At 40.1% G+C, this 19,879-nt stretch overlaps 1 protein-coding gene across 1 annotated transcript in view; it reads right to left on the bottom strand.

Annotated features, from left to right (window-relative positions):
• Window positions 1-8,407: 8,407 nt before the first annotated feature.
• LOC145351650 (uncharacterized) overlaps window positions 8,408-19,879 on the bottom strand; it is a 75,330-nt gene continuing 63,858 nt past the window's right edge. Inside the window, exons 16-18 of the mRNA XM_080201210.1 lie at window positions 15,446-15,492; window positions 11,187-11,293; window positions 8,408-8,673 (exon numbers count right to left, since the gene is read on the bottom strand). Of these exons, the coding sequence (XP_080057336.1) occupies window positions 8,606-8,673; window positions 11,187-11,293; window positions 15,446-15,492 (222 nt within the window). The 3' untranslated portion in view covers window positions 8,408-8,605. The remainder of the gene's footprint in view (window positions 8,674-11,186; window positions 11,294-15,445; window positions 15,493-19,879) is intronic.

The following is a 19,879-nucleotide window of genomic DNA, read 5'->3' as shown; positions in this document are numbered from 1 at the left end:
AATTTTCTTTGTTCTTGGTTCAAATTCAGAAACAGCTGTAATTTTAAATTGTAATCGTCATGAGGGGAAGGTTGGGAGACTAGCGGGTAATTCTGTTGCTTTATTTTAGCTGGCCCAGTTTCTATCAGGTGGGGTCCGAGTTAAAATGCTGTCCCAAAATATATGTCTGTTGACAGACGGTCTCTGATTAGACAGGGACAACCTTGTACAGGTATCTCCTCTTACAATATTTACAATCATGAGGCAATGCAATTGAATGTTCTTTAACTGCCCCTTAATTTTATTTGGGTGCATCAATAGGAAGCCAGCAATTTCCCGAGATTCAGTCAGAATGTACTTGACCCACTTTGTACTCTCTGGATAACAGCAGCTGTACAAACAAAAATCTGAAGTCATCTGAAAGGGGCTTTTCTGAGGTTTTGACATCATTTGAGTGGACGCAATGAAGAATTCCTCCCCAGATCCTGTGACCAAACTAGAAAGTTACTCCTTTGTTCGCCAAAAGCAGGTTTTCATATGACCACAGATTAAATTTTGGATTTTCAGAAGGCAATTCATACTGAAATCCTGTTTGGCAAGATTGCCCTTTGATACTCAGAAGATGTCAGATTGAGTGTTATACTGATCACAATGAGTGAGATTTGTAAGTACTTACACAATTTGCATTCATAATGCAGTGATTCCAGGATTCTAATGACGTTGCTGCATTTCTGCTTTTTCAGCTTCTAGATCTGGAATAGTTCTGTACCTTTCCCAAAGTATTGTGATCTTGAGGCTGTTTAACTGCAGCTGAACAGGAATGAATGAAACTGTCTGTAAAACCTGGAAAACAGGTGATTTGGGTGAGAATTTTTTTAAAAAAATTTGAGACCCAATCCTAACCTTCCTTGATCATGATGACTTCAGGTTTAAATGGAGGTCAGCAAGATGGTCAGGGGCTGGGGTAGGTGCAAATGACATACGTGCTGTAAGGAGGTACGTCAGCAGCTAAAAGCTTTTTAAGGAGGCAGGTGCCTCTAATAACCAGGTAGATAAAAGTAGACAAGAAGGGCTGGATCCTTAAGATAGCATAGTGGCACAATGGTTAGCACAGCTGCCTCACAGTGCCAAGGACCTGAGTTCGATTCCTGGCTTGGGTCACTGTCTGTACAGAGTTTGCACTTTCTCCCCAACTCTGCATGGATTTCCTTCGGGTGCTCCAGTTTCCTCCCACAGATAGACATGCTGGTTAGGTGCATTGGTCATACTACATTCCCCGTCAGTGTATCTGAGCAGGCACCGGATTGTGGTGAATAGTGGATATTCACTGTAACTTAATTGCAGTGTTTATGAAAGCCTATTTGTGACACCAATAAATAAGTTAACTTTAAAAAAAATGTTTTTATAGCACCTCCCAATCGTGGAATTGCCTCTCAGCAATCTCTCCTTGCCCTTATGCTTTTCTTTCCTCCTTCCTTACTACAATTAACCAGTGTATGCAATATATATTAAAACATGGGGCCCTGTTCTTTGGAGACAGAAAGAACAGATACACACATTGCACTTGTTTCAGTTGAATAAAATAATTGACAACTATTCACTGGTTCATTCCACAGGGGCAGTGTCTTGACCAATCAGAATTGAGCTGCCTGGTTTAAATTTCACCCTCAACTGGGGGGCTTTTCATGGCAATGGCTCTTCCAATCAGAGTCCACTTTCAACCAATCAGCTTCCCCTTCTCATATAGTATAAAGTTGTTGTTTCACCTGACATTGGTATTCTTGCAATTGTCCTGGTAAGTGCAAGATGAAAATCTTCAAGATGCTGTATTTTTTCAGTAATATTCAAATACTGCATAATCAAAGGACTAAAATCAATTTTGTTTCAATTTCAACGGTTTAATCATATTCAAACCTACCTCTCTTATAATGTCATGTCAGTGCAAGCATGAAGGCAGTACATTGTTTGAAAAAAAAGCATTTCTTTTTAAATGGACCTTGATGAACAGTAGATTAGCTGCTCTGGGGTCACCTGATTTCTGAAACTTCAGTGGTATCACAAACTTACTATAAAATTCTGAATTGGATTATAATGGGCAGTGGTACCCCTTGATTAGACTTGTCTGAACAACACTTTTCTGTAAAAGTTCACACCTCCTACTGTCAAGATTTGCTCCAAAATTCAAGGGCAATAAACTTCCAGAAACTCGGACTCCTTGCCTGCCACTTAACAAAGTAGGGGTATCAAGACTAAGGAGGAAGGTTTAACAATGGACATTCTCTCCATCATGGTGAAAATCCTTGAACTGACTGGAAGTTCCAAGTCACGCACCCAAACATGGCATGATCCATTTTCAATGGAGTTGGGCCAGGTTATATACGTACACAATGTTTTCAGAGGCAGCTAGCCATTTAAATGGCGAGGTCCATTCACTGAAGTGAGATTTTGGTCAGCCATGTGAAACCCCAGATATGCAGATTAGACCAGGGAAGAGTAGGCCTGAACTTTCTGGATTTGTTTAAATAGCCTGGGGTAAACCTTTGGAGATTTAGAGTGCCCTTTGAAGATGGTCCCTTTGGGGGAGGTAAGGCATCATTTGGGGATGTTAGAAGTAAATATGATTATGCCTGAAAAGTGCGTAAACTGTCAAAACACTGTCAAGCTGTCAAGGAACTGTCAAAGGATAGTAGGTAAAATGCCATGGAGGAGGTAAGGGCAAAGGTTAATAGTGGGTTGGCATAGGGGCTATAATAGTTCATGGAGATGTGGGGTCATATGGGTATGAAAAGGCATGGGGGTTGATGGGAGAATGAGATGGCATAGATTGGCATGGATAAGGTATGGCAATTGTGCAGGGGAAGGGCAAGAGATGAGGGCTGCTACTTATTTTATTACTTTTAAAAATTCAGTTCACTACACTGATGGAGGACAGAGGCAGGCCTTCTGCACAGTCCACCTCCACACCTGGCAGTCTCCACACATGTTCTGACTTACAATCCAACTCTACCCCTCCATACCCACACAACAAAAATCTGACCTGCTCGATGCCATTTATTTATAGGTTGAGATTGCAAGGCCAGGAATCCTCTGGTCTCTGTGCACCCCTATTCAGGAGAAGAAATCTCTGAATATCCAGAATGAAATGCCAAAACCATTACATACCTCACAAATAGCTTTTGATAATGTGATTGAAACATCTTATTCACTAAAAAAGAGGCAGCCTGGACTGTCCGCAGAACATCATCAACTACAGCACAGCTGTTGTCAAAATGTTATATTGTATCTTGTATTTTCAAGATCTATGAAGTCTTTTGTAAGCCTCCTCCAACCTAATTTGAAAAACGTCTGAATTTGCCTGTAAGAAATTGGATCTCCAGTCACTGCAACCATCAGGGCCTGTCTTACATGGTTTGCTGAAAAATCTTTACTTCAAAGGAGCTTAGCAGTTAATCTGGGTTTGACCCTAGCCATCTGAACATACCTCATGTGCAATTTAGTCGTGGGCAAAGCTCCCGCCTTTACTGGACTCTCCAGTGCTAACTATTCTGTTCAGTTTTAATATTCGTAGAAGTGTATTAATGTCTTTCATTGTATTATTCCTGTGTATGCTTTTGCATGATTGAAGTAGCAATCGGTCTCTTCGGGGTGACTGTGGATTCATTATATTCTGTTTAAATACATGAAAGTCTGCTGCTGATGATTTTTAAATTGAGTGCACACTAATAGGGGTTAGTGTTGGGAACACACATCAGCCTTATGAAAATTAAAATCCTCTGATTACGACCAGATGAGTAAGGGAATTGGATCTATCTCTCTCCTATCCTGCCCCGTCTGTAACGCAATATATTTTCATTTAAGAAGTTCTGTATGAATAGGTTGTCTTACACTTTCCTCTACCAAAACAAAAGAAAGATGACATGATAACAAGATTACAATCTTTTTTGACTATTGTATCATTTGCACAGAGGAAGAGAAAACTGTTACTCCAGATGGTGCTCCTGCATGCTGTACTGAAAATAATAGGCCAGGCATTAAGAAAGGGCTGTATATGGAAATGTTTCTGATACAAGTAGAGCATTGATATGCTTGACATTTGCCTTTGCATTGCCATTATAGGCAATTCAGTCTTCTGCAATCCATTGAGGAAGGAATTATCTTTTATAATGTTGGAAGTAAACACAGGCTTGAGCAATTCCAGAGGGAAAATCACAGTAACATTTTTTTTTGGTGAAACTCGAGGTCAAATGAATTTTGTGAGATAAAAGCAGTAGCTTGCACAAAGCAGGTTTTTCACATCCATCAGAACAAAGTACCAAACCATGAGCTGTATTCCCTTTTGTTCAATGTCAATGTTGACATCTGGTCTATTGTCACATTAAAAATTAATTTGCAGCAACAACCAGGCAATATTTTAACCCGGAGTTCCTCTGATCATTGTCAGGGGCAGCTCTGCTTTTTCCTTTGTTGTACCCAGTAAAGCCAATTCATACTATGAACCTTCAGTCAATATTTTTATAAATTGACATGAACAAGCTGTTAAGATAGATGCCACAAATCAAATGACATTTGGCAATTGGACGGCAGACAATGTCAAGTCCTGGTGAGTACCTAATTAAATATGGACATTGTTAAGAGTACCTCATAGTCATCTGTGGAATTCACATATCACATTGTTTAAGGATGGGCCAAAAGACTAAAGACTATGGAGTTTCAAGACTGCCTATCTCCATATTTCATTTTGGACAGTCATGGAGATCAAAACTAAATATCCACTATCAACTTCCCAGTATATCACCAGGATGTCCCCAGTCCAAACATTATGTGGGGTGGGGTTCAGATGTGTTAACCCAGCTGAAGTGGAAAGTTTCTAAATACTTAAGAAGGTTCATAACAGAATACCTTAAAGCACTGACAAGACTACCAGTAAAAAGTTAAATGATTCTTGAAACAATTTAGTAAGTTAATGAGATAAACAATTACAAATCTATGTGTGGATGGGATGTAGTAAGAGGATTAAACAGGTAATTATGATTTTAAAACATTTATTTTTAAAAATATATTTTTAGGTGTTGTATAAATTGTTGCTCATTTCAGCAGAAAGTAGGTTCCAGCAAGGTATAATGATAAAGAGTTCAGAGCCAAAGACTTGGGAACCCCATAGTTTGTAAAAGTCATATCAAAAAGTACTTATGAGGGAAAACACCTGGCAACATTATGAATAGGCACATTCATCATCCAGACTCAGGGTAAGGACATGCTTGGACACAGAATCACATATTTATCCAGGTTGTCAATGATCCAGTGGCAAAGTCCACTTTGACCCCAATAGCAAGCATCTAAGGTAATCAAACAACCAGGAAGTGACTTTAGCCACGATAGGAGTTAGCATCCGGATTTAATGAACAAATGGGATATCATTATACTGGATGGTGAAATGCAATTGGCTGAGGTGAATGTCGGAGATTATTATTGATATACGTTTATTGAATGTAATTGATTTTAAACTAATATGAGGCAGGAATAATTGATAAGAAAAACTATAATTGATTTCTTTCTGATTGTATACATCAGATTCATTAAAGAAGTCCTTTTGCTCTATCTTAGAGATACTTAACCCTTTTGATGATCTCCCAGCAGCTGCTTGTTGTGCTTTTGTTTTGAATAAATGTTACAGCTTTATACAAAGATATCTGCTTCATGAGTTTTGTATTGTCTATAGTTAAAGACAGTACAGGCCATCTTAATTTACCCCACAATACCAGCAGTCATGTGATTGAAACCATGTTCAGGGAATCTAACCATTTCCATTTTATCTGGTGTCACTTCTGACATACATCTTGTGACCCTTCATTGAGAAGGGGATTAATCCCTCAGCTTGAATCTAATTATGACATGGTGAATGTGCCAGGCTATGAGGTTATTGATTGTAATTGAGTACAATTTTGCTGCAGCTGATGGCCAATAGCGGCTCATGGATGCTCAGTTTTGAGTTGCTAGATATCTTCAAAGTCTATCCCATTTTGCATGTTGGTAAGGTCACACACCATGATGGCGTAAAGATGTCCTCAATGTGAGGACAGGGCTTCATGCACTTTCTTTATCTGTATTGGAGGTGTGTGTGAGTGGAGTGTGTATGTATTTGGGTATGCGGTGTACACATGTATGACATATGTGTGTGGTATGGGCAGTGTGTGTGTGGGTGTGACTTGTGTGTCTGCATGTGGGTGGGGGTTGTGAGGTGTGGGTGGGGTGTGTGTATGGTGTGGGTGGTATGTTTATGGGTAGTGAATGTCTGAGTACTGTGTGTCTGGGTGTGAGTCTGTGAATGGGTGGGGGGTGTGAAGTGTGTGTGTGTGTGTGTATGGCATGGGCAGTATTTTGTGGGCAGTGAATGTGTGAGTGGCGTGTGTCTGGATATGTGGGTCTGTGTATGGGTGGGGGGTGTGAAATGTGGGTGTGTGGTGTGGATGGGGTGTGTGTATGGTGTGGGTGGTATGTTTGTGAGTAGCGGGTGTGTGAGTGGTGTGTGTCTGGTTGTGTGCGTCTGTGTGTGCATGGGAGTGATGGGAGTGTGAATGTGCCTGTGTACTCACATGAGACCAAGTATTTTAAGTGGTGTTAATTCACTGTAAGTAGGTGAGAAAATAAATAACCTTCTTCAGTTTAAACTCATGGCAGTTTGCTGCTGTATTATTTAATAGGAATACCCAACACAGTATAAGAAAAAACACACCTCTTTCTATTCAAAACATACTGATTACTGGCAGCAAGAGAGCAGACACATTTTGTCAGTGACACCTTGTATTAATAAGCCTTGCATAGCATTACATATAAATTAAAAATGGAAATAATGCGGTCAGCCTGAATGAACTGCAATGTTGTTTATCCTTCTCTTTAATCACTGAGATATTCTTTGATACTTCTAAATATCTCCATTTATCTGATAAAGATTGAATTTATAACTTTATCACTTGCTTCTGCTCAGTAGACTTTTAATTTCTTTCCTGTCATTTATGAACCATACTCAATTATCAGTCAGGCTCACCGTTGCTTTGTACACATCACATCTAATAAATAAGGAAATTGCAATCAATGGAGGTGATGTACTCTCTGACTGTGATTTGTCATGATGAGTCATTTAAAGTACAAATTCTCGATTATTTACTAACGTATTTGAGACAGGCAGACTTATGGCAATATATTTTGTTGGATCAGTGCACTATTGTAAGGAAAGTGAGGGCATGAGTTCATCTCCATGACTCAGCAGGGTTTGTATGGAAGAGTATCCAACTTCACAAACAAAAAACAGAAAAAACAAGGGTGGAGTTAATCCACAGAACTCTTACACAACTCTCACTGACTCCTTACTAAACCAGCCTTGACAGTGACGTGGAAAAAGACATTTAACCATTTTCTTAAATGGGAGAAGGTGTAAAATGGTTAATTGGGAGAAATGAAGAACATAAGGTTCAATTCCCAGCTTGAAACAGTGTCTGTATGGAATTTACACATTGTCCTCGAATCTGCGTGGGTTTTCTCCGGCTGCTCTGGTTTCCTCCCACAGTCCAAAGATGTGCGGGTTAGATTGATTGGCCATGCTGAAGTTGCCCTTTAGTGTGCTGAGATGCATAGGTTAGAGGGATTAGTGGGTTAATATGTAGGGATATGGGGGTAGGACCTGGGTGGATTGTTGTCGGTGCAGACTCGATGGGCCAAATGGCCTCTTTCTGCACTGTAGGGTTGCTATGATTCTGTGATAAGGTGTAAAAGATTTTTTGTACAAACTTACATTTAGCATCAGCTATTTGGCCAGAAATTTCCTGGATTTCATTTTTCATGAAAGAGAAGTCATTTTTAAGCTGCTTTTCCCAAGGCGAATTTTCTGTGAAATTGAATCAAAAACCCACATAAAAGAAGTCAAATCACCAAACACAACCAGGACCAAAGGAAATCATGGTGTATTTGTCAAACTGTCAATTTTGCTTGTTTATGAAAATACAATGGCGAACATTATTTTGAATGTAACGGGTTCTGACACCATAAAAATACATCTGAAAATACAGAAAATATATTGCAGCTCTCAGTAAGAAATAAGTTTTTTTTTGAAAATCGCTAAATAATATCACAATAAAATATCAAAAATAGACTTGGGTTTTTGCCATTTGTGAAATGTTGCACAGAAACTCGCATGTTCAAAACTTGGGAAAATGTACCAAATTCATGTTTCTCCATAGGGTAATGGGGATAGGGTCTGGCTGGGATTGTGGTCGGTGCAGATTGGCCTTCTGCACTGTATGATTCTAAGATTCCTGGTGTTTCACGTATGGATGGAGCTATGTTAATTGGTGAATTGAGACTTTGGTGGATATATCATGATCACGGACGTTTTCATGTGGCAATGGTTGGGAGTAAAACCAGCTTAAATCAGAAGAACACAAACTTCCTTTGAGAAAAAAACAATGCAACGCGTATGCCACAGTGACACAAAGTTCCAAGAAAATTCTGAGTCAATTGAATCTAAAATTTTATCTACAGAGTATACATTTCGGTGCACTTTCTGACCCAATCAGTCCACAAATTCACTAAGAATAACTTATTAGTTAAATTGGAGAATCAGTTTTGTTGGTCACAGACACAATTCTTTCACGTAATTTCCTGGGAAGGTGCCAAATTTCCTGGTTCTTCTAGATATACCTAGAAAATATACACACCAATGTCATGAGTGCTTTAAACAGTACATCTTTTATTCAGATTGAAATATCCCATTAGTAGAACATGTTCATGTAACTGAGTTGAAAAATATTTAATGGGTATTGTTTGTTGCACAAATGTAATTACTCTGTAATAAATAATTTCAAAATACCTAAAGATAACGTGGCCAAAGATTATTCAAAACCTTTTCACAGCAGTACAATACAAAGACTATTCATTCACTTACCTCCCTCATACCCAACAGTGCGCTATAACAATACTGAAAATTAATGGGCTGACAATAAATCATTTTTAAACACTGGGGCATGGTTGACTCATTCTTTGCACAAACATAAAAATAGTTCTTGTTTATGAGGGACCTAAAAATAATCCATGTAAAAACATGACAAAAATATGGGGCAATGGTAAGTTTTGACAAAACACCCTCCCAGGTGTCCATTTTATATTCTAATATAAATATTGGCAATTATTGATGGGCTCTTACTTTAATGCACTTTAAAATGGTTAATCCCACATGATCTAAAAGCACTATTTTCAATTATATGGAGGGCATTCAGAATTTTTCCCAACAGTACTCCAAGATTCAATCATCCGTTCCTTGTATTTGGCTGCCTTCACTGACGTATAATTCATTGTTAACCATTTGAAAATACTTAATCAGAAAAGCAATGTTGATTATTCAATCAGTCCCTCATTAGTAACACCCAGGGTTAGACATTTGGCTCCGTAACCCCAGTTTTTAAATGCTGTGGGTGCTGTTTTGTGTCCAAAATTGTGTCAATGTTGCATGCATATAATTCTAATACTGTACAACATTTTGCTAAGATCCAAAAAAGAAGTCATTGATATTTGCAAATTAAGTTTTTTTTCATTTGTTCATAGGATATGGGCATCACTGGCTGGGTCAGCACTTATTACCCATTCCTGAGAACCAGCCACGTTGCCGTGGACTCACATGTAGGTCAAATCAGGGAAGGACAACAGATTTCCTTCTCTAAAGGACATTGATGAACCAGATGGTATTTTACAACAATCAACAATGGTTTCATGGTCATCATTGGACTCTTAATTTCACATTTTTATTGACTTCAACTTTCACCATCTGCCATGGTGGGATTCAAGCCCAGATCCCCGAGCATTGCCCTGGGTCTATGAATGATGAGTGCAGTGACAATAACACTGTGCCACTGCCACCATTAAGTGCTTAATGCCTGCTTCTGCCCTATTTTGCAACTTGGGCATGCGTCAAGGCAGCCAGCACAGTTATTGATGTTTCTTCCCAAGCAGACCAATGTGAAGTGATTTTCACTGAGGAAACAAATTAGTATGCACCTTAATCATCCTCATTCCTTGTCCCAAGATCTTAGACCTGACGTCACTCCTGACTTTGACCTCCAGTAGCTGTCCCCTCTACCTAACAATTATCTTTTGCATCCCCCAGTCCCAGTCCCAAAATTCACACAATCCCAAATATATTCCAAGACGTAGCCAAGAGTACTGCAGGTTGATTTTCTTTCCTGACCATCCTAGTCCCCAAGAACCACACTGGAGGCTCAACCAGCAATAATGCAGACCCTCAAGCAATGTTCTTTATTTTAGCCCTTCACCTCAATTTACTTGCATAGGGTGAGCCATTGCTCCCCCAGACCTCTGCAATTTTTCCCAATCAATAACCAGAAGCTGCACAGTCTCACTGTGCTCCACCTCTAAAAGTTTAAAGTTTATTTATTAGCGCCACCCATGTCCCATGAATGAATAAAAAAATCATGATCAGTCAATTCTGCATATTTCTGGTAGATGTTCCAGGGATGCATTCCAAAACCCTCACTAAAATGGCATCTGGCACAGGTAAGAACAGAAAACGTGCACCCAAATACCATGGACCCCACGATGGAGGCAAGGTAGAAAACTGGATACAGAGTCAAAGTTTGTGGTCTTTGTTTATTAACACCACATAGAATGTTAGATATCTAAATAGAAATAGAATAGTTAGGATAAATATATCTTAGAATCAGTGAAGGATCATAGAATCCCTACAATGCAGGAGGAGGTCATTTGGCCCATTAAGCCTGCACCTACAACAATCCCATTGAGGCCCCAGTCCCATAACCCCACTTATTTACTTTGCTAGTATTCTTGGGCAATTTAGCATTTTCAATCAATTTAACCTATACATTTCAATGTATTTTGTTCCCATTTGGGAAAATATTAATTCAAGTTCAGTATTTCAACATTATGCATGATGCATTTTTACTGTTGCAGATGCACAGAAACCATACAGGAAAATGTTAATCGCACTGGGAGAATAATGTTGAGCCGAGAGCTCTGTGGTGTGAAGCATTCATGAACATCAGCTGTAACTGGGAGTCAGGCCCCATTTGTCTTGTACTATGTCACTCCCAAAGCAATGAGATAAAACTTGTGGGTTTTATTTTAATAGTGCAGTGAAGAACAGGCTGTATTTAATATATTGTAATAGATCTGCAGTAACCTACCCAAATACCAACCGTCACCACATTTTTTAATAACATTAACGAGGTCTCCTTGTCTGAGCTCCAGTTCATCATCTTTGTTGGGAGTAAAGGAATATAAAGCCAAATACCTGCAATGAAACACAAGCTTTATTATTTGTTTGGACATTCCAGATCACTTGGGATGCAAAAGAACATTCTTAGGACTTTCTGCGCCACATATTATCTCTGACAGAATACTCTGATCATTTCTCCCAGGCTATATAATTTTATTCTGGAACTATGTAATTAGAGGTGCCTGGCAGCAATTTACATATGATGGTGTATCAATTGTGTGTCAGCTGCGTCTCAGTTGGTAGCACTCTTCATAAATTGTGAATTCAAGTCCTACTCCAGAATCTGAGAACAAAAATCAAAGCTGACACTTGTCAGTACTGAGAGAGTGCTGCATTGTCTGAGATGCTGCACTTCACATGAGACAATAGACTGAAACCGTGTCATCATGTCCTCTCCAATGAATGGAAAAGACATGTGAAAAAACAATCCTGAAAACAAGTAATAGATTCATCCCCAGTGTCCTGACCAATATTTATCTCTCAAGTAATATCAAAAAAGAGATTACTGGGTCATTATGAGACCCACTATCATTATGACTCCCTACTGGGAGCTTGCTGTGCGCAAATGAGTTGCTAAATTACAACAGTGAAAGGCACTATATTAGCACTTGTGTTTTTTTTTTGTGGCACACTTTCCTATTCTCCTTAGCTTCCAGACAGGTTTTCCTTCTGATTTTACCACGTTTGCAGGCTCAGACTCACTTTGTATCAGCCTGTAGCACAACATGTTTGAGCATTATTATAGCATCTTGACAGTTTAATGATTACTTCTTGTGTCAGGGCTTGGATCTATGCAATGAACTCCCGTGCAAAGAGCACTGTGAATATTCATGGATTTTTTTTATGTGAGTTAACAAAAAGCTCCAGAAATCTGTGCCCAGGAAGCAAAACCAGCTGACAGCATCTCCGTGGGTCAGACAGGTCACGTTACTATGCATAAACATTATCATACACAACAGGGTGTGATGTTCCAACAGCTCAAAAGGGTGACACCATCCAACAAGAGAATAAACTGAATGACTCACAGGTGATGGAGTGCTCCAAATATTCAAATCTAATCTCTATACAATTGATGTTCTTGTTTTATAAGCTCTTTCTCTGCCTAATGGGTGGGGAGACTGGAGATTTTCCAATCCATTTTTTTGAGCGCGCTTACTGAACGAATCTTTGTCACTCTGTGCATCACAGAGTGTCTTAGAGAGATTCTCACTGGAAAGTGGGGGGTAGGGCTTGAACTCCACTTGAGAGACTGGAATCAGTGCGCTGAGCAGGCCACTGCGCTTGCACAAATTTGTCAATGGGGCAATCGGCGCATGCGCATTGCCCCCGCCCCCAACCATCACCGGCCTCCCGATGTCATCACTGATCGCTGGCCTACCCTACCCCCCACACCGCCCCCAGGCCAACTCTTTCTTCCCCCTCTGCCATGGCCAGCCCCAACTCCACCCTTCCTCCCCACTCTCTCCCATGGCCAGCCTGATTGACCTCCTCCCTCCCATCACCATCCATTGGAATGGATCCCCCTATACCATTGATCGTTCCCCCCCCCCCCCACCTCCCAAGTAGGGCCCGCACCCTCAGTAGGCCCTGCCCCTCTGGCTTTGCACCCTCAGCACTGCCCAGTGCCTTGTGGCCAGTGCCAGGCTGGCAATGTCCAAGGGGAAACCCCTTGCCCTGACCTCCCAGGAGCCCAGAATGGTCTCTGTCCTCACCAGCAGGGTGGGCATGCCTGTCCTCCATTGGTGGGGAGCAGTTGGAAACCTTACATTTGAGGACCACTCCCAGTGCAGGGGTAGACGCAAGTGGGCCTGGAGACTACCATCCCGGGCATGTTAATCATATGGAAATTGAGATTTCCAAAGGGCCTGGGAGACTCACGATCGGCCAGATATTGGTTGCGGATCCTGCTAAAAGCCCCAAGTCGATATCTGCTCAAGTAGTGTAGTGGGCCAGGAGAATCCCAGTCTATGTGCTTCATTTGGGTTTTCCACCTATCCTAGCTTTCCAAAATGAATGTGGTTTTGACCTCTGTGCTCCATTAAGAACTTCTTTCTGAAATTGCTCCTCTATCATAAATATAATTTTCTACGTTGAAAGAGAAGAAAAGGGATGAATCCCTGTATCGAGGCCACTCCTTATCTGGCATGAGAGTATCTCTCCCACCCTCACAATTTTCCTTGCCTGTAGGCGAATGGCTGGGCAATGCCAATTGTTGCTCTAGCTTCTTGGTCCAACTGGAATCACTTACTGAATGCATTTTTTAATGATCTGTGGTGGTTTAAATGAGTTTCACCATCAGGGCGCCTCAAAAAATGTTTAACATGCAGCATTTTCGTGAAAAAGCATTTGCCTCATCAAAAAACAGACAACACGGTCACATTATTTATACATGAAATCATCAAAACTATAATGATGCCATTCTGGCTCATTTCACCGTGGAAATAAATAAATGTTTGTCAAACATTTCTTCACTGTGACAATGTGCTTTCTTAGCAACAATTTAGTGCTAATGATTTTAGTTGGGAGTATAGACTTGGAAACATAACATAACCAGACTTGGAATAGGTCTGAATTAACAACCAGAGTTAATGCTGACACATTCCTGTGTTTACGATTTTTGCCCATTAATGATAATTCAGTAAGTACCCTGATAGTTTCACAAACTCCTTCAAGCTATTATAACTTAATGAGCATTCCATCTATAAACACATTTCAATAAATAAAAACGGATGGACCAAAATAAAAAGATTTATCTTACCCATATTTCTCTGTAAAGTCGTTTATATTAAGGAAGATCAAGATAGCAAACTTCACTTTTCAAACAAATATTAAACAAAAAGAGAAAATTGGCAGTGCACCTACTTTCTCAGTCAGTTTGGACTCCCCCATCCCTCCACCCCATCAGTGACAGAATACGCTTCCCGATGTTAAACATTGGAAACCTCACTGGAACACATTAACATGTCACTGTAAGGACCATACGTAAGATTAATTCCCCCAACTCCTCTGCATCAAAAAAACTATCTACAGTAGAGTGATGGCAGAACAGCTTACTGGTGTTGGAAGGTGTGGTGACCAAGCCTTCCTGGGGAGCTCAGGTCAGTGCAGCATTCATTTGGGAGAGGTCCTACCATGACACCCCCAGCTCTGCCTGAATGCGAATGCCAATAGGGTTTCCAGGGCTAATTTGTTTGGTTGCTGTGCACTGGGGTGGCCTTTAAATATGGCACCCCACGTTTTTCAGTTTCTAAGTTGCTGGAGGGTTGACTGAATCAGGGCCAGCTAGCTAGCAGTATGTTGTGGGACCCATTTGTGAAATGTTTCTTTCTAAGTCCCAAACTATATTGCAGAGAAAGCAACCATGGCAGTCAGCAGTTACAACACCATTTTTCCCACCTGACATTGGCCTCTACTAATATCCAGGAAATTCCCAGCCTATGTGCGTGTGAGTGGTGTCATTCTCCAGTAACAACTGGCATAAGTGTATAATAAACTCACTTTTCCTATTGCATACAAAATGCTTTGCTGCTGGATTATTTCAATTCACTCCAAACATACAAAATGCACATATTCCAATATAGGCCCAGTATTCATGGCAATCTTGAGGAAACATATTTAAAGCATCCGTGACAATGAACTCATCTAAGACATGAGAAGCATTCTGGAGTTCCCACATGTTACAGGATGTGCATTCCATGGGAGCGAGATACCATGCAACACCTTGATTTATTGGACTAACTTTTTTTAACCTTTCTTTCTGACACTTGTACTCAATCCATTATGCTTCTCAAAAGTGAGGTCCTTTTCTACATTACTTTCAACCAACATCTGCTTAGCTATCTGCAGTTGATCTTAACTTCCTAGCCAAGGAAGACAGCATTGATACGTGATGAGAGAAAAATGCCCAAATGCTCTGTGAAAAGGTCCATTATGACTTGGTCATTTGTTACACTTTCTAATCACATCCAGCTGTTTAGCATGAGGTTTGCATATTTGTCCCTCTTTACCCATACATAAATAGTTGATGCATGAAACAGAGTAAGTGTTTTGTTAAGCAAGAGTGTTCTTAATAATTCTTGAGGTAACATTAATTATTAAGTGTTCATGTAGATTGTTCACTGCTTTGGGTGCTCAGTGTGTGGTTTCCTGAGGAAATTAAGTACTCACACTTCTTCACCAGTCTGAACATTCTCATAATTCTCTTCATGCTGAAACTGTAGAAGAAGAAAACATATGCTCCTTTAATGCCTCGGACAGGGCAGTGAAAGATAAGAATTAATGAAATTAATAGCTGCATCTATCTCAGGAAAAAATATCATATCTGTGTTAGTGTATTTTTGAAAACTGTTTCAAAAAGATTCCACTCTTAAATTGTCAGTGTTATTTTATGTACCAATAAGTCTTAAGGATTTCATAATCCCGAGAGACCGCAGGGGAAGAATTGATAGATTGCAGGAATCTGACAAAATATTTCAAATTCTCTGTCAAAATGAAAGAAGTTATATGACAACAGTTTAGGCCAAGTGACCCATAATTTACCTGCGTTTGACTCACCAAAGCCTGCAACCATTTTTAACATGTTGAAAGCCTTTATTTTCTGTGCCTGCACCAGGTCTCAGGGGAAGTCATGGTTTTATGTCTGCCAAGCTGTAATGAGTTATGACCCCCAGAAAATAAAAGGCTGCTATTTGTCTCTTCTGCAAAGATATAAAACTTAGCTCTTGTTCAAAGGGAATGCACATTCCAATGATCTGTCACTAAATTCTTAACATTTATAATGGAAATCATTCAGACATTTATTGGTACTGCAAGATACTGCAGGTAAAGCAAGATAACGCAGCTGCTGGAAATTCATAGAATCTCTATGGTGCAGAAAGAGGCCATTTGGCCTGTCGAGTCTACACCGATTCTCCAAAAGAGTAGCCCATCATCCAGCCTCTCCCCTCCACCCTATCCCCTTAACCCCATGCATTTACCATGGTTAGTCCACCTAATTGATACACCTTTGGACACTAAGGGGTAATTTAGCATGGCCACTGCACCTAACTGAAATCTGATCTAAAAACAGAACATTCTGGAAATAATCAGCAGGCCAGGGCAGCAACCATGTACAGAAAAAAAACATCAGGTCAATAAGAAATTGTTTTTCTGACCTTCTGAGTATTTCCAGCATTTTCTGGGGGGGGGGGGGTTTCCATATAATGCAAATTTTGCTTCTAAAGTTTAATTCACTGCTACTTCGCTTGCGAGAATGCCCATGCATCTTGAAGATGTTCTGTTCTTCTCCTCGACAAGAATTCAGTTTATCTCTTCTACTTGGTTCAATTTCGGTGTTTTCTATTTCCCTTCTAAATTTGATCAGGCATTTTAAAGAAATTGTTTTTACAGCTATGTCTGCTTCCTTTGCAACTGTCTCTAGCTCCAACTTATTCCATGTGAACTGTAGCTAAAATTCCACCCTTCATGCTTTCCATTCACCCGTGATTAATTTTATCTTCTAGACAAGTAGAACTCTTCACACCACCATTCTTACTACTTGCTCAAATCTCAACATATAAGCAGCACTGACTGACTATCTCAAAACCGTCCTGGTCCACAGTTTCATTTGAACCTTCTCCACATGGCACTTTACATTCCTTTCAGATGTGAAGGATTGAAATTCATAGGAACCAATACCTCTCAGGATCCTTTCTCCCAGTTTCACTCCAGTGGCATTGTAGTTAGGGATAATGAGCCATTTCCCAGTTAGGGGATATACAGCAAATGCTGGAATCACAGTCTAATTTGATCCACAGGCTTGAAACAGGTCTTGTGCCCACATGCATTGAGCACAATCTGGATAGGTACTGACCCCTCAACAAATATGGTGGATGACGCTGAACTGCTGCACGTAAACAGGCATGGGACAAATCAATTTCTAGGCAATAGCATTTTTGCGATTGTTGGTGGCAGTAAAATGTTCGACTTTTCAAATTTGAAGATGGCTACTGGATAAAGGCAGGACTAGGTTAGCACGCGCTGCCCTTAAGATCAATCCTGCTAATTATAATGAAGCAGGGGTGCTAGTGCACGAGCAACCACAGCACAATGTAATCAGGCAATGAGAGAGGGCGGACACTTTGATGGCTTCATGTATGATGAATGGTACTGTGTTTGTAAAAAAAGATGAAATTTTCTTAACTTTACAAACTCAGCTAAGCTGTTTCATTTCTCAACACAAAATATAATCTTTCAGGGTTATGATTGCAACTGTATAAAACATTGTTCTTGGCTCTTAATGATTTTTTTCTGTTTTTAATCTTAGATTAAATTGCTGAAATAACTGTTCAACAGGCTGTGTGGTATAAAGATTTATAAACTGGCTCCGCTTTATCTGCATTTATAGTAATCTAACATTATTCAAGCATAACTTTTCTTGGCATAAGTCTGCAGTTATCATGATTGGAATATAGCACAGTGTATGTTGTCTTTATTTTGCTTGCCCTTGTAGAGAAAGTATTTCAATGCTGTGTAATTTTTTTTGTACTTAAGTTCAATATCAATGCATTAACTAAGTGGAACATAACACAGTGGGCAACCCATTGTAAGAATTAGAAAATCCAGCAATATCATATAAACAGAGTACTAGTGTTAGGGAGAGCATTCCAAAATGCCAGTAACTGATTTAAAACATATTGGTAATGCACAAGCCCTATCAGTTTTATGTAAACTCATTGAAAATTCCACACAGATCAAGAATTAATTTCCAATCTCTCTCATTGCATTTTGTTCCTTCCACAGAAAAGGAGATGTAAATATTTCTTGCAGCATGAGAACCTCATTGGCTTCACTGGTGCATGGATGTACAGCATTGCCTGTTACAACCAAAAAGAGTCAGTAGCATGGAAGTTCACAACTATGGTGATCTTGACAGCAAAAGGTAATACTGCCCTTGCCCTAGGTTGAGATTTGAGTTGTGGCTGCAAAAGGTGATACTGCTCGGTGGCAGCCTCTGTGGTGAATCAAATGCGCTCAGGACATTGCTCCTGCATTAAGTGCTATACCATGAAAAGTGCTCCCTGAATAGCCATGTGAAATATGGTGCCCCGTGCATTGCTCTCCTTCTGCTTTGTTTCTCTCTTCTGGAAGCTGGTTTTGCCTTGTGGTATCTTCTTCTCTAATCACCCTCATCTTCCAACTCCATGGGATCACCCATGAACCACGAGGCAGCCAGCAATAGTGTAAGATTATCAAATTCTCTCAGTTTAGATAGAGTAAGCTTTCCTGAGTGAGGGAACATAGCAGAAAATAGCCAAAGGTTGATGATAAACTTTTTTCCAAAATGGAGAGGCTGTGCACTTCCTGCCAGAAATGTGTGAAGACTTCCTTACTGCTGTTCTGGAAAGTCAATTAGTAAAACAGCCGCCGAAGAAATGTAATCATTGGGATACCAGTACGTCTGCTATGTGGTTTAAATCTCTATGATAACAATGTGGTTAAAGGTACTTTTATATTGATGTAACCACTAAGTGCTTTGTGCTATAAGCATACACATGGCTTTTCTTTCAATGCTGAAATATAGGCATTCCTCATGCACTTTTACACATAGCCATTTGAAAGGGCAAGACTCATTAAAAAAAATGTTTGCTGACAGTTTGATGTATTGTCAACACAAAGGCCAGTCTGTCCATGTGTAATTAAAAGCAAACACCAGTCTGAACTTTCATGATTGCCATATCAATCACTCGCAGCAATCATGTCAAAGGTAAGCTCCACCAAAGAGATTGTTATACTTTTCATTTATTTTCTGTGACACTTGTCAATACAAGGTGGGGAAACATGCACATCATGTGGTCCCTAAAACTTAAGCCTAGAATCAGCAGAAGGATGGAAAGCTCATGTAGCCTCGATTAAACAGAGAATCAGACAGACTAATTCCTACATTTAGGTGAGGGCCAGTAATTCAGATTTCTCCTTTGGAACTGATAAAATTTTTCATGGCTTTTGGTCCTTCCATGTCGTTATTCTCTTTGGCGGACCTTGGCCTAGTAGTATTATTGCTATTAATCCAGAAACTCTTATAATGTTCTGGGGACCCAAGTTTGAATCCCAACATAGGATATGGTGAAACATGAATTCAATAAAAAATACCTGGAATTAAGAATCTACTGATGACCATGAAACCATTGTTGGAAAAAAATCTGGTTCATTCATGTCCTTTAGGAAAGGAAATCTGCCGTCCTTACCTGGTTTGACTTACATGTGACTCCAGAGCCACAGCAATGTGGTTGACTCTCAACTGCCCTCTGAAATGGCCTGGCCAAGGGCAAGTAAGGATGGGCAATAAATACTGGCCTGCATTGTGTGGTGTTTTAACTTGATAGCATACATACGGTCACCAATCGCTTTCCCACCCGAAAGCCAGACTGATTGACAGTCTAGGCTTTCAATCAGATGTGGAACTGACTGGTGAGGTCCACAGGATCAGCTAAATCTGAGGCAGGAGTGTTAATCTCAGAGGAGGGATTGATCTGGGAGATGGACAGGCCTGCTGACTATAAGGGAGACAGTCCTGGGAGTTTTGCTGATCCTGGGTTCGAGGGGAGGGGGGGGGAGGGGAGG

Source organism: Carcharhinus amblyrhynchos, chromosome 13 (assembly GCF_965287045.1).
Source record: "Carcharhinus amblyrhynchos chromosome 13, sCarAmb.v2.hapA, whole genome shotgun sequence".
Taxonomy (NCBI): domain Eukaryota; kingdom Metazoa; phylum Chordata; class Chondrichthyes; order Carcharhiniformes; family Carcharhinidae; genus Carcharhinus; species Carcharhinus amblyrhynchos.
Note: the sequence above shows the minus strand (reverse complement) of the source record. Positions and strands in the feature narration are given on the sequence as shown.